Source organism: Urocitellus parryii, chromosome X (assembly GCF_045843805.1).
Source record: "Urocitellus parryii isolate mUroPar1 chromosome X, mUroPar1.hap1, whole genome shotgun sequence".
NCBI lineage: Eukaryota > Metazoa > Chordata > Mammalia > Rodentia > Sciuridae > Urocitellus > Urocitellus parryii.
The window spans coordinates 63,781,712-63,794,176 of record NC_135547.1 but is presented as its reverse complement, the minus strand read 5'-3'; the positions used below and the strand labels follow the sequence as shown (position 1 = coordinate 63,794,176).

At 31.6% G+C, this 12,465-nt stretch overlaps 1 protein-coding gene across 6 annotated transcripts in view; it reads right to left on the bottom strand.

Moving 5' to 3' along the window:
* Nucleotides 1–246: 246 nt before the first annotated feature.
* Nucleotides 247–12,465, bottom strand: part of Rps6ka6 (ribosomal protein S6 kinase A6) — a 95,736-nt gene continuing 83,517 nt past the window's right edge. For all 6 annotated transcript variants that reach the window (XM_026410542.1, XM_026410537.2, XM_026410540.2 and 3 more), the window contains 3 exons: nt 11,247–11,364; nt 2,548–2,688; nt 247–1,946 (listed from right to left, as the gene is read on the bottom strand). In XM_026410542.1, the coding sequence (XP_026266327.1) occupies nt 1,821–1,946; nt 2,548–2,688; nt 11,247–11,364 (385 nt within the window). In that variant the 3' untranslated portion in view covers nt 247–1,820. The remainder of the gene's footprint in view (nt 1,947–2,547; nt 2,689–11,246; nt 11,365–12,465) is intronic.

Genomic DNA, 12,465 nt, shown 5'->3' with positions numbered 1-12,465 from the left:
ATATTTGTGCTGAAAAGTTTAGCACTGAAATTATACCTCTGAGTTTGATGTATCAATTCTGATAAGAAGATGGCATAACAACACAAACAAGATAATGACAAGAGGAAAATAAATATATGGACACAAACTGTTACATGCAAGCACTTAATGTAATTAAGCAAAATGAAGAATAAAAAAGCCAAATTGGAACATAAAGAGCCACAAAATATAGTACCAATTTAACCACTTCTAAGTAATATTTCCATGTAGTATTAGATATTTTTAATGTTTTTTAATTGTTTCAAAAATCACCTCAAAATAAGAACACATACTTTTATATATTACACCCAGAAACAGATTTTTGTGCATGGTATAGATCACTTACATTATAAAGATAAGATGTATAATTGGTTTATTAAATACCAAAGGTACATGTCTTCTAGCCTAAACTGTATACTCAGCAATCAACTGTCTCTGAATTAAGAAAAAAAAATACACAGCAAACAGTACACCTAGCACACACAAGTAGTTCACTTATATTCATTAAACAAAACTATGATATCCTGCAAATTACATTCATGAGTTCTTTCTGTCAGTAGTAGTAGTAGTAGTAATGGTATTTTATTGAACAACACAAACAATTTTTTTTAATTTCAGTATTTAGAGAAAACAATTCATATTAACACAGTGGTTCTGAATCATAAATTTAATAAGACCAATTTGGCCAGATATCTTTTATAAATATGATTTTTAAATGTGCTCAACCTTTTTGTAGAGGATTAATATTACTCCTATTTAAAATGTTAGTTTTTCTTCTCAAAGCATAACTATTATGTAGCACTGTCTAAAGTTACTGAAATACATTATACTATACCATATGTGCTAAGAGCACAAGTCCACTACAATACAACTTCAACTATATAATCATAGGATTCAAGGTAGATTGGTATGCTACACTGTAGCTCAAAACACATAGAAATCAGAAAAATAACAGTGTAGTTCATTTATAAAGGGGATAGATGATGACTAAATCCAATTAGTGAACTTGAAAGTCTGGTTACATAACACCAAGATAGTGTTAACACCATGTACTTTATTATCAAAGGACTAACTATGACCTGTTTGGAAGATTATAACACCAGTATAAAGTCTTTTGATATTTTTTCATTTGTACAACAATTCTGTTAGTTGTAAATAGTTAGAAACCTTATGAAAACCTTTCCTAGATGAGTCCACTTATGGATAAATATTTAGGTCTGTCTCACACATTACTGGTGATTTAATTCTTCCATAAAAACTTTGGCACCAATCATATCATATATTAGGATAAATGCATCTCGCTCTGGCACCAAACTACTATGACAATAATTTAGTAGCCATAAATGGATGGAGTCCTTTGGTTATGCACAACAAACTTCCACACATTTGCTTTACTTTGTAGAAAAAAAAAGCCTATCCTTCAAGATCAGATGTTAAAAAAATACTGACGTTGCTTGGCATTACACTAAAAGCATGATTTCTAAACCATTATTATTTGAATCCACTGAAACTAAGAATAATTTTACTTGAAAAGAATTTTAGACATGTATGTGCAGAGAAGTTTTTAAGACCTGTGGATTACAATTATTTCCTGATACAAACACTTGGACATGACTACAAACAACATAGTATGAATATTGTGGACCTGTTTTATTTTTTTAACTTCACTTCCCTTAAATAAAGGGTCTAAACAGAATATTCAAGTAATATAGCAGAAAACAATGCTATTGATATAAGATTAGGCAAAAAGCCACATGTTTAATTTTCTCTTCATCCTGTTTAGCTGAGGAACACTGCAAATCTTACAAGCCAGTTGATGTTCGCTTTTTCATGCTCCGTCGCTGAGCTAAGCTTGAAGCAGCTACAGGCTCTAGGATTGGTTGAAAAGTCTTGTGATTCAGGGCAGAATATGTGGCAACAACTTCTCCCTAGAATAGAGTAATAATCTCAGATTAAATAAATAAATAAATAAATAGATAGATAAATGAATGAATCAATGAATGAATGAATACAAATTTCCCCATTATATTTTTCTAGGGCAAAATTATGCCCCAGGAAAATAACTGAGTATATTCTATGCACTGATTCTGCTTTGGTGAATTAATAACTGATTATTTGTATATTTTTCATTTAAACGAGCATTCTTCTAATGCAAAATTGTTAAGACACTAAAATGCAATATCTAGGCTCAATGTCTATGAATACAGAAACTGGAACAAATGGTTATAATATAGGAATTAATAGCAATCTTGTTTTCATATGAAACGTGACCATTTAGATCACTCCTAGATCAAGTGTCTCTTATAAGTAAGGCAATCAGTAATTAAGACTTTTTTTAAATTTTATCATCAGAAAGCCAGTAGCAAAGAAAAGTTAAGAAGAGTACAAGGTTGCTATTATTAAAATTTTTTTTTAAACTCTAAAAAATAAAGATATTAAGAAATTAAATACCTATAATTAGTGAATATCATACAATAGCTTCATTAGATAATAAGTTTTAGAAGGTACATAAAAGTACGTTTATTTTACCTTAACAATGTGTGATGAATCATTTCTATTTGGCTGATCATTCGGCAGCTGATCCCTGTGGGTTATCCATGAGTGCTTTAATACTTGTTCAGTAGTGTATCTCTGATGAGGGTCCATATGAAGCATATGGGAAAGCAAATCCTAAAAGAAAATGAAAAATATATATGGAAAATCTTGGGATAAGCTACATGATCAAGGGGAGAAAGGAGCTACTGAACTTGGCTGGTAAGCTGGGCCCAATGGTACAAGAGTATATGTATTTATACACAAAATAGAAGGGGCAGTCCAATGTAGTTAATTCGCTCATTAACTAGGGGCTTACTGCACAACATACTAAAGAAAGCAAAATATAAATCCAATGTTAGCAATTAGATGCTATCATAGCATTGTGAGTTTTACATCAGAGTAATTATAAATATGCTTATTTGAACTGTCATAATAAAATACTGTGAACTTAATATACTCTCATAGTAAAATACAATTTAAAAAAAATTAGTTGTAGATGGACACAATACCTTTATTTTGTTTACTTATTTATTTTTTTTTTTTATGTGGTGCTCGGGATCACAAGCACTTTACCACTGAGACACAACCCCAGCCCCAAATGAAATATTAAATATTCTAAATTATGTAACAGTTTAAATAAAATATCCTTAAAATATTTTATAAAAAGAGGTAGTAAACTCCTTAACAAGCATTTTCTAATAAAGAAAACCATCATTTGTGAATGAACCTCTCATCAATAGCAAAAGCAGAAACTAAAGGCTCTTAATAGTAATATCAGATTATAAAGAATGATAATATTGGCTGGAACTGTTTAAGGGACTAGGACAACCAAACAAGACAATCTACTAAGAAAACAACAGATGTGAATAAATAAATAAATATGTAGAATATTAAAAAAGATATCGGGCACATACTAACCACCTGATAAATGATGGTTATTATTATGATTCATTAAAACAACCAGCATCAAGCTGTTTCATAGTGGGGTAGGGAGGGGGAGCATGGGAGGAAGAGACAAACTCTAGATAGGGCAGAGGGGTGGGAGGGACAGGGAGGGGGCATGGGGTTAGAAATGATGGTGGAATATGACATTATTATCCAAAGTACATGTATGAAGACAAGAATTGGGTGAATACAATTTGTATACAACCAGAGATATGAAAAGTTGTGCTCTATATATGCAATATGAATTATAATACATTCCATTGTCATATATAACAAATCAGAATAAAAAACTAAAAAAAAATTTAAAAAAATAAGTTGCCATGACAAAGCAGCAAGGGTTATATTTAAAGCATAAAATGGACCACTGTTACAATATCACAATAAACTTCGCTAAAAGCTTCCAGAAAAAAGATAACCATTTCAATAAATCACATCTAAATTGAGATCATAAATTAAAAATAGAACCACTATATAATCTAGTATTCCCACTACTGGTAGGTATCCAAAGGAAATGAATTCAGTATATCAAAGAGATAACTGCATTCCAATGTTCACTGCAGCACTATTCAAAACAGCCAAGAAATGGAAACAACCTGTCTATACAATAATGAATGGATAAAAAAAAATGAGTACATATACACAATAGAACCCTATTCAGCTATGAAAAAGAATAAAATCCTGTAATTTGTTACAAACTGGGTAGATCCAGAATCATTATATTAAGTGAAGTAAATGATTCACATAACAACAAGTGCCTCATGATCTCACTCGTTATATGTGGAATCTAGAAAAGTCAATCTCATAGAAGTCCAGAGTTAAAACGGTGGTTATAATAAAAGGCCAAGGAGAACAGATGAAAGGGAGAAATGGGTGAAGGTTTATCAATGGGTGCTAAGTTACAGTTATATAGGAGCTAGTTCTTGTGTTACTGCATAGTAGGATGACTATAGATAACAATAAGGTACTGTATTTTTCAAAAGGCTAGAAGAAAGAATTTTGAAAATTTTCAACACAAAAAATTTATAAATGCTGAAGGAGAAAGATATGCTTATCCTGATTTAAATAGATGTATAGATGCATTGAAATATTACTTAGCATTTTGCTAATATGTAAAATCTTTATATTTTCACGTATCAGTTAAAAATCTGACATGGGCCAGGCATGATGGTGCATGCCTGTAATCTCAGAGACTCAGGAGGCAGAGACAGGAGGATCTGGAGATCAAAGCCAGCCTCAGCAAAGGTGAGGAACTAAGCAACTCACTGAGACCCTGCCTCTACATAAAACAAAACAGGGCTGGGGATGTGGCTCAGTAGTTGAGTGTCCCTGAGTACAATCCCCAGTACCCACCAAAAAAAAAAAAAAAAAAAAATCTGACGTTAAGATTTTTAACTGATATATGAAATCTACTGCTATGTAAAATACAATGCACCAAAAAGGATAGAATTTCAATAGTCCAAGGACTTCTGCTTCTGGCCAAAATGGAATATCATGAAATACCATGTGCTGGATTTACCCACCACCTACAATTCCAGAAAATAACAAACAAATCTTATGAAACAAAATAGATCAGATGATAGTCAATGAAGGGGAGTGATCCCTAAGAGATGAGAAACAAATCAGATAAGCATTATGTTTACCCCAACTTGAAAATATTTTTTGATTGCTGTGCAGTAAGGAAACCTAGTCAGAGCCTGTAAGTTTGGGTTGAGAAGACAGAACTGAGAATTAAGAGAGACTAAGACAAACTGAGTTAGCAGGACAGGATATGAGAGATGTAAATGTAGCAGAGAAAGAGAGAATTATGGAGTTCTGGAGAGGATATTCCTCAAGTACTCATATTGCTACAATAAACATTTGTTTGAAGAAACAACTGAAGAACTATCTCAAAGGATTGGAGTGAAATTGAACAAAAGCAATTTTGTACAAGTACAATGTGTCAATTAAAATAATTACTTTAAACTCTGGAAAAATATTTAGAGAAAAAATTGATATACATTATGCTCATTTAGTTCATGCATCTTGCAAAAATATAGCAATTTCTTTTTTGGACATAATTTATTTGTATGCTTTATAAAAATAGAAAATAAAAATGCTATCAGGGGAGGGAAGAACACACATAGGGTAAGAGTACATGGTTTTCAAAAACAAAGGCAAATATTACCAGGGATAAAGAAGGCCATTTCATAATGATAGAGGGGACAATTAATCAAGAGGACAAACTTAGTTTTATTGGTGCTTTATAATTATACATAATAGTGGGATTTATTGTTACATATTCTTACATGCACATAATATAATTTGGTCAACTGCATTTGCCTATCCTTTCTCTCCCTGTCCTCCTGTTTCCCCAACTATCTTCATGAGAGAGACGAGAGGAAGAAAACTTATAAATATTTATTTATGTAAAAATAGAGCTTTAAAATTTACACGAAGCAAAAAAACATTAAAACTACAGAGACAAATAGACAAACCCATAATTATAGATGAAAAAGTAAACATAACTATGGAGTCTGTAGATATGAACAGAAAAGTAAAGAAATATGAGAAACTTTATGAAAATATATCTAACACTGAGTAAATTCCTTGAATGTCAATGCCCATTCAAAAAGAAACAGATAATCTAAATAGCCATACCTGTTTGAGAAAATGAATGTGAAGCTAAAGACTTAACAACAAGAAAAACTTTAGTCCCAGATTGCTTCAGTGGCGACTTATAAAAAAACATTTAAGAGTAAGTAATTCCAGTTCTAAATAAGTGTTCCAGAAATTTAAATAGGAGGAAACACTTCCAATCTCATATAATGAGACCAATATTACCCTGATAACAAAATCAGACAGATATTACAAGAAACAACAGATCAATATCATGAACATAGATATTAAAACTGTAAATAAAATCAGTAAACAAAATTCAGCTATATATAAGGTCTAACTCATGATCAAGTTTATCCTGGGAGGGAAATGAGGTTTTTTTTTTTAACATTTGAAAAGCAACATAATTCAAATATATGCCAATGTAATCAAAATAAAATCCATGAGATTACCTCAATAGACACAGAAAGACTTTGATGAAATCTAACATCCACCTCTAATAAAATTTTCTTTAAACCATGAATGAACAGGAAAACACTTATTCCACTTAAGTAAAAGTACCTATGTAGAATATACAGCTAACACTATCCTTAATGGTGAAAAATGAATGCTTTCTCTTAAAATCAGGAATAAAAGAAGAATGCCCTCACTCTCCACTTTTACACCACACTGGAAGTTCTAGCCATTCACATAAAGAAAAGATATCCATATTGTAAAGAAACAAAACTACCTTTATCAGAAATAATGTCATCTACATAGAAAAATGATGCTACAAATATGCCACAATGATGTTCACTATTTTGTATAATTAATACATGCTAATAGTATAAATAAAGAGAAAATGGATACAATCTATATAAAAGCTACTACAATAAATGATATTAGCAAGGCTGCAATATACAAGATCAATATACAAAAAAAAAAAAAAAACAACTGTAAGTTATCTTTCCCTCTGGAGATAGCTTATAATTATCCCTTAAATGTGTTCTCCTTGCTTAGCCTCCAAAGTTTCTTACTATATAAATGTGCCAGCATTCTCCCTTGATGTATATTTCCTACTTTACCCCGCTAAATGTATTTCCCCTGAGATAGTTCACATTCTCTCTTGAATGTATTTCTGCTTTTTAAAATAAATGTCACAAAAAGTGTATCATGTAATATGAAATCAAGGAATTAGCATACTATCACCTTAAATTTTCAAAACTTCTTTAGTAAATATTCAAAATACTCTTTTCCAGCCATTTTAAGAGGTGTGATGCATCATTTTTAACCATATGTGTGAGAAATAAATTTTAGAGGTCTGTGAAGAATGTCAGTGGCATTGTAGTTTTCTTAATTTTTCTTTCACTGATGTATAGCACCTCAGATAGAGCACTAATCTCTAGGATATATACAAAACTGAAAACACTAACACCAAAAATCAAATAATCCAATCAATAAATGGGCTAAGGAACTGAACAAGACACTTCACAGAAGATGAACTACAATTTATCAAAAAACATATAAAATATTCATCATACCTAGTTATTACAAAAATGCAAATCAAAACTAAGATTTCATCTCACTCCAGTCAGAATGGCAATATCAAGTATACAAGCAAAAATACATGTTGGTGAGGATGTGGGGAAAAAAGTGCACTCATATATTGCTGGTAGGACTGCAAATTGGTGCAACCACTTTGGAAAGCAGTATGAAGATTCCTCAGAAAACTTGGAATGGAATCACCATTTGACCCAGTTATCCCACTCTTCAGTTTATACCTAAAGAACTTAAAATCAGCATACTACATTGGTGCAGCCACATCAATGTTTATAGCAGCTCAATTCACAATAGCCAAACTATGGAACCAACCTAGGTGTCCTTCAATAGATGAATGGATCAAGAAACTGTGGTATATATACACAATGGAATCTTACTCAGCCTTAAAGAAGAACAAAATTGTGGCATTTTCTGGTAAATAGATGGAACTGGAGAATATTATGCTTAGTGAAATAAGTCAATCCCCAAAAGCCAAAGGCCAAATGTTTTCTCTGATAAGCAGATGCTGATCCATAATGGGGGTGGGGGAAAAGGGACTTTGGATTGTGCAGAGGGGAGGGAAGGAAGGGGAGAGGGTGTGGGAATGGGAAGGACAGTGGAATGAGATGGACATTATTACTCTATATACATGTATGATTACACTACCAGTGTGACTCTGCACCATGTTCAGCCACAGGAAGAAGTTGTGCTCCATTTGTGTATAATGTATCAAAATGAATTCTACTGTTACATATAAGTAATTAGAACAAATTAAAAAATAAATAAAAATAAATAAACTTAGAGAGGGAAGAAAAACAACATGGTTTTATTTGCATATATACACACATACACACATGATTACACTACTTATAAATAAATATATGTAAATTATATATATGTATGTATGTGTGTGTGTGTGTGTGTGTATATATATATATATAAATAAATGGGACAGGGTCTCCCTAAGGTGCTTAGGGTCTCACTACATTGCTGAGGCTGGATTTGAACTTGTGATCCTCCTGCTTCAACCTTCCAAATTGCTGTGATTGCAGGTGTGAACCACCATACTCAGCCTCATATGGTACTTTCTTGTAAAGAAATTGAAATTGTCCACACATCTGCAGCACAGTTGGCTGCTTACTCCATACTGCATTTGCTCCAAGGGAGTGTGTATGATCTTGTCCTCATTGCCATGTTGACATACCAATTGTTGGCCTGGAGGGAGATGAACTGATGACATCCCTTCCCTAAAACCACTTTGTGGGTCCTCATCTCACATACACAGGCTGACTCCAAAGACTGATCTGGAGAACATGAAGCACTTTGATCACATTAAGGAGGTGCATGGATGTTAAAATATAAACTGTGTTTTGGGCATACCATAGAGAGAAAGTGGATCCTCAATAAAAGTGGAAGATACAGCCATCCCCAAAGATGCATTAATCTCAATATGGAAATATAGGTGACATGAGAAAAATAAAGCAATAAGACTGAAAAAAGATCAAGAATGAGAACAGGATATCCATTTTTCCAATTCTTGTGTTATAAAGTACTAGAAATTATAGCCAGAGCAATTAGGCAAGAAAGAAAAATTAGATACAAATAAGAAAGGAGGAAGTAAAATTATCCATGTTTGCCAATGATATGATTCTCAGAAAACCATAAGATCTCCACCAAAAGACTCTTAGAATTACATTTTGTAAAGCAGCAGGATACAAAATAAAAATAAAAAAATCAGTAACATTTCTATATAAGCAATAATGAACTCACTAGGAAAGATATCAGAAAAGCAATCTCATTCACAATAGCCCCCCAAATGAAATAAGATATCCAGGAATAAACCTAAGGATGTGAAAGACCTCCACATTGAAAATTATAAAACTCTGAATAAAGAAAATGAAGAAGACATTAGAAGCAGAAAGATATCCCATGTTCATATTTAAGAGAATTAATATTGTTAAATTGGCCATATCACCCAAAGTGATCTACAGATTCAATGCAATCCCCATCAAAATATCAATAACAGTCTTCACAGAACTAAAAATAATCCTACAATTTATATGGAATTGAAAAATATCCTGAATTTCCAAAGCAATCCTAATCAAAAAGGGCAATATTGGAGGTATCACAACACCTGATTTCAAAACATACTACAGAGCCATACTAACAGAAACAGCATGGTATTGGCATTAAAAATCAAACAAACAAACAAAAACAAGCACACAGAGCAATGAACTTGAATTAAAGACCCAGAAATAAATCCACACATCTAAAACCCACTGATTCTGGACAATGTGCCACAAACATAAATTGAAGAAGACAGCCTTTTCAACAAATGATTCTGGGAAAAATGGATATCGATATGTAGCAGATTAAAACTAGATCCATACCTCTTATCCTGTACAAAAATAAATGTAAAAGGGTAACAGACCTAAATGAAAGATTTAAAACTTTAAAACTACTGGATAAAAACAGGCAATACACTTCAAGATACTGGCACAGAAAATTATTTCCTAGATAGTACTACAAAAGCCCAGCATACAAATCAAGAATTGACAAATGGAATTACATAAAATTATAAAGCATCTGCACAGCAAAAGAGAGAGTGAAGGGAAATCCCACAGAGGAGAGAAAAATCTTTGCCAGCTGTTCATCTGACAGAGGATTAATATCTGGAATAGGTAAACTCAAAGCTATCAATAGAAGCACAAATAATTCAATCAGTAAATAAGTCAATGATCTGAATAGATCTTTTCACACACACACAAAAAGCACAAATGGCCAATATATACATGAAAAAAATGCTTATGCTCAACATCTTTATCCATCAGGGACATGCAGTTCAAAATGCACTGACATTCCATTTCTCTCCAATCAGAATGGGTATTAGTAATAAATAAATAAATAAATAAATAAATACTGGTTATGATATGGAGAAAAAGGAATCTTTATTCACCTTGGAGGGAAAGTAAATCAGCAAAGCCATTATACAAAACACTATGGAAGTTTCTTAAAAACTAAAAATACAATTACCACATGATTCAGCCATACTACTCCCAAGTATATATCCAAAGAAAAAAATTCAGCATACAAAAGAGTTATATACATGTTCACATTTATTATGACATTATTCACAATAGCCAAGATATGGAATCATTTTAGGTGCCCATCAACAAATGACTGAATAAAAAAATGTGATATATGTACATAATGAAGTATTATTTAGCCCTAAAAACACTGAACTCATGTGAAGAAAGATGAATGGAACTGGAAGATGTCATGTTAAGTGAAATACATCAGACTCTGAAAGACAAATATTACATATTTTCTCTCAAATGTGGAAGCTAGAGGAAGGAAAAAAGATGATATGAAAATAGAAGAGGGACATTAGTGAATGGGAAAGGGCCCATGCAAAAGGGAGTGAAAAGGGAGGGGGAAAGAATGTAGAAAGTAGAGTGGACCTGATTGAGGTATGTACATGCATGTACAGAAATGTCACAATGTCACCCATTAATTGATACAATATGTTAATAATAAAGAAATACATGACATGTCAGATACTCTGCAAATAAACATTAGGATAAAACTTAAAGACTTTAGCAAATGTAACAAAATAATACATTTTTAATTTATACCTTTGCTCCATCTGAAATATTATCCCAGTTTCCACCACTCAAAGAGAACTTGCCATTGCCTATACGAAGCAGTATCTCTTCCGGAGTATCATTGGGGCCATTAGCAAATGGAGTGTAGCTATTGATAAAATAATTTCAATAGACATAAAAGTCAAGCATGCATAATAAATATAATGGAGGACATGAATATATAATTATATGTAAATATTTATTATAGAAAATTACAATCATCTAATTCTTGCAATGTTAATATCAATTGTATACTTCAAATAATGAATTCTAATCCTAATAAAGTATTTAATAAAATTAAGAATCTTGCCTATATCATTTTTTCCTTTTGTCTTTGGTCCATTAATCAATGTAAAAAAAAATGAGTGGCTTTCAAGTAAAGTTAGTTTTAGAACCATACCACAATAAAACACACATTTTGTATTCTCTTAGGTTAAGTAAGCAAACAAATATATTTACTCTGAGGGAAATGTTATTGATGTATATTTAAAATGTTTTTATTGTGTTAGTTGAATTTTTCATTAATATTTTACTTTTATCAACATTATTAGTGGAATAGGTCCATAATACTTTTAATGACTGTATATAAAAAGGTTAAATATTTATATCAATATAATTAAAATCTGGAGACATTAAAATTATTATGTAGATCAAATTACTCATGGATGGGAAGATAAAAAATGTCAAGTTAAAGTTGTTTTTAAAAATTAATCAGAATGAAAAAGTTAATCATATTTGTGCCATTTTAACAGGTGGAACTGAAATGCTATTGAAATTTGGGACTTGGAAATCTGATCCATAGTTACAAATGGGTGGACTATACTGTCTGAATTACCTCATATAACAATTAAATTAAGAAAATGCTAAATACACATATAAACCATAATTTCTCGTTTAGTCATGATGTAAATATTTGAAAGCAGCAAGTTTCAAATAACATCCTATGGTTTAAAAACCAATAATGTTGACTGCATTTGATATGAAAATGTTAGCTACCTTTAATTTGAGCATTTGTTGTAGTTTATAACTGAATATTCTGCATAAACTTGAAAGATCTAAAAGTTATATGAAATTCAATGACATGCAATTATCACTATTCCAACTGAAATTTCAAAGCAATTGTTTTACATTTTTATATGTAAAATTTGCATGTTTTTGTAGCACTTAAAAAATTAAACATTAGGACTGGGGTTGTGCCTCAGTGGTAGAG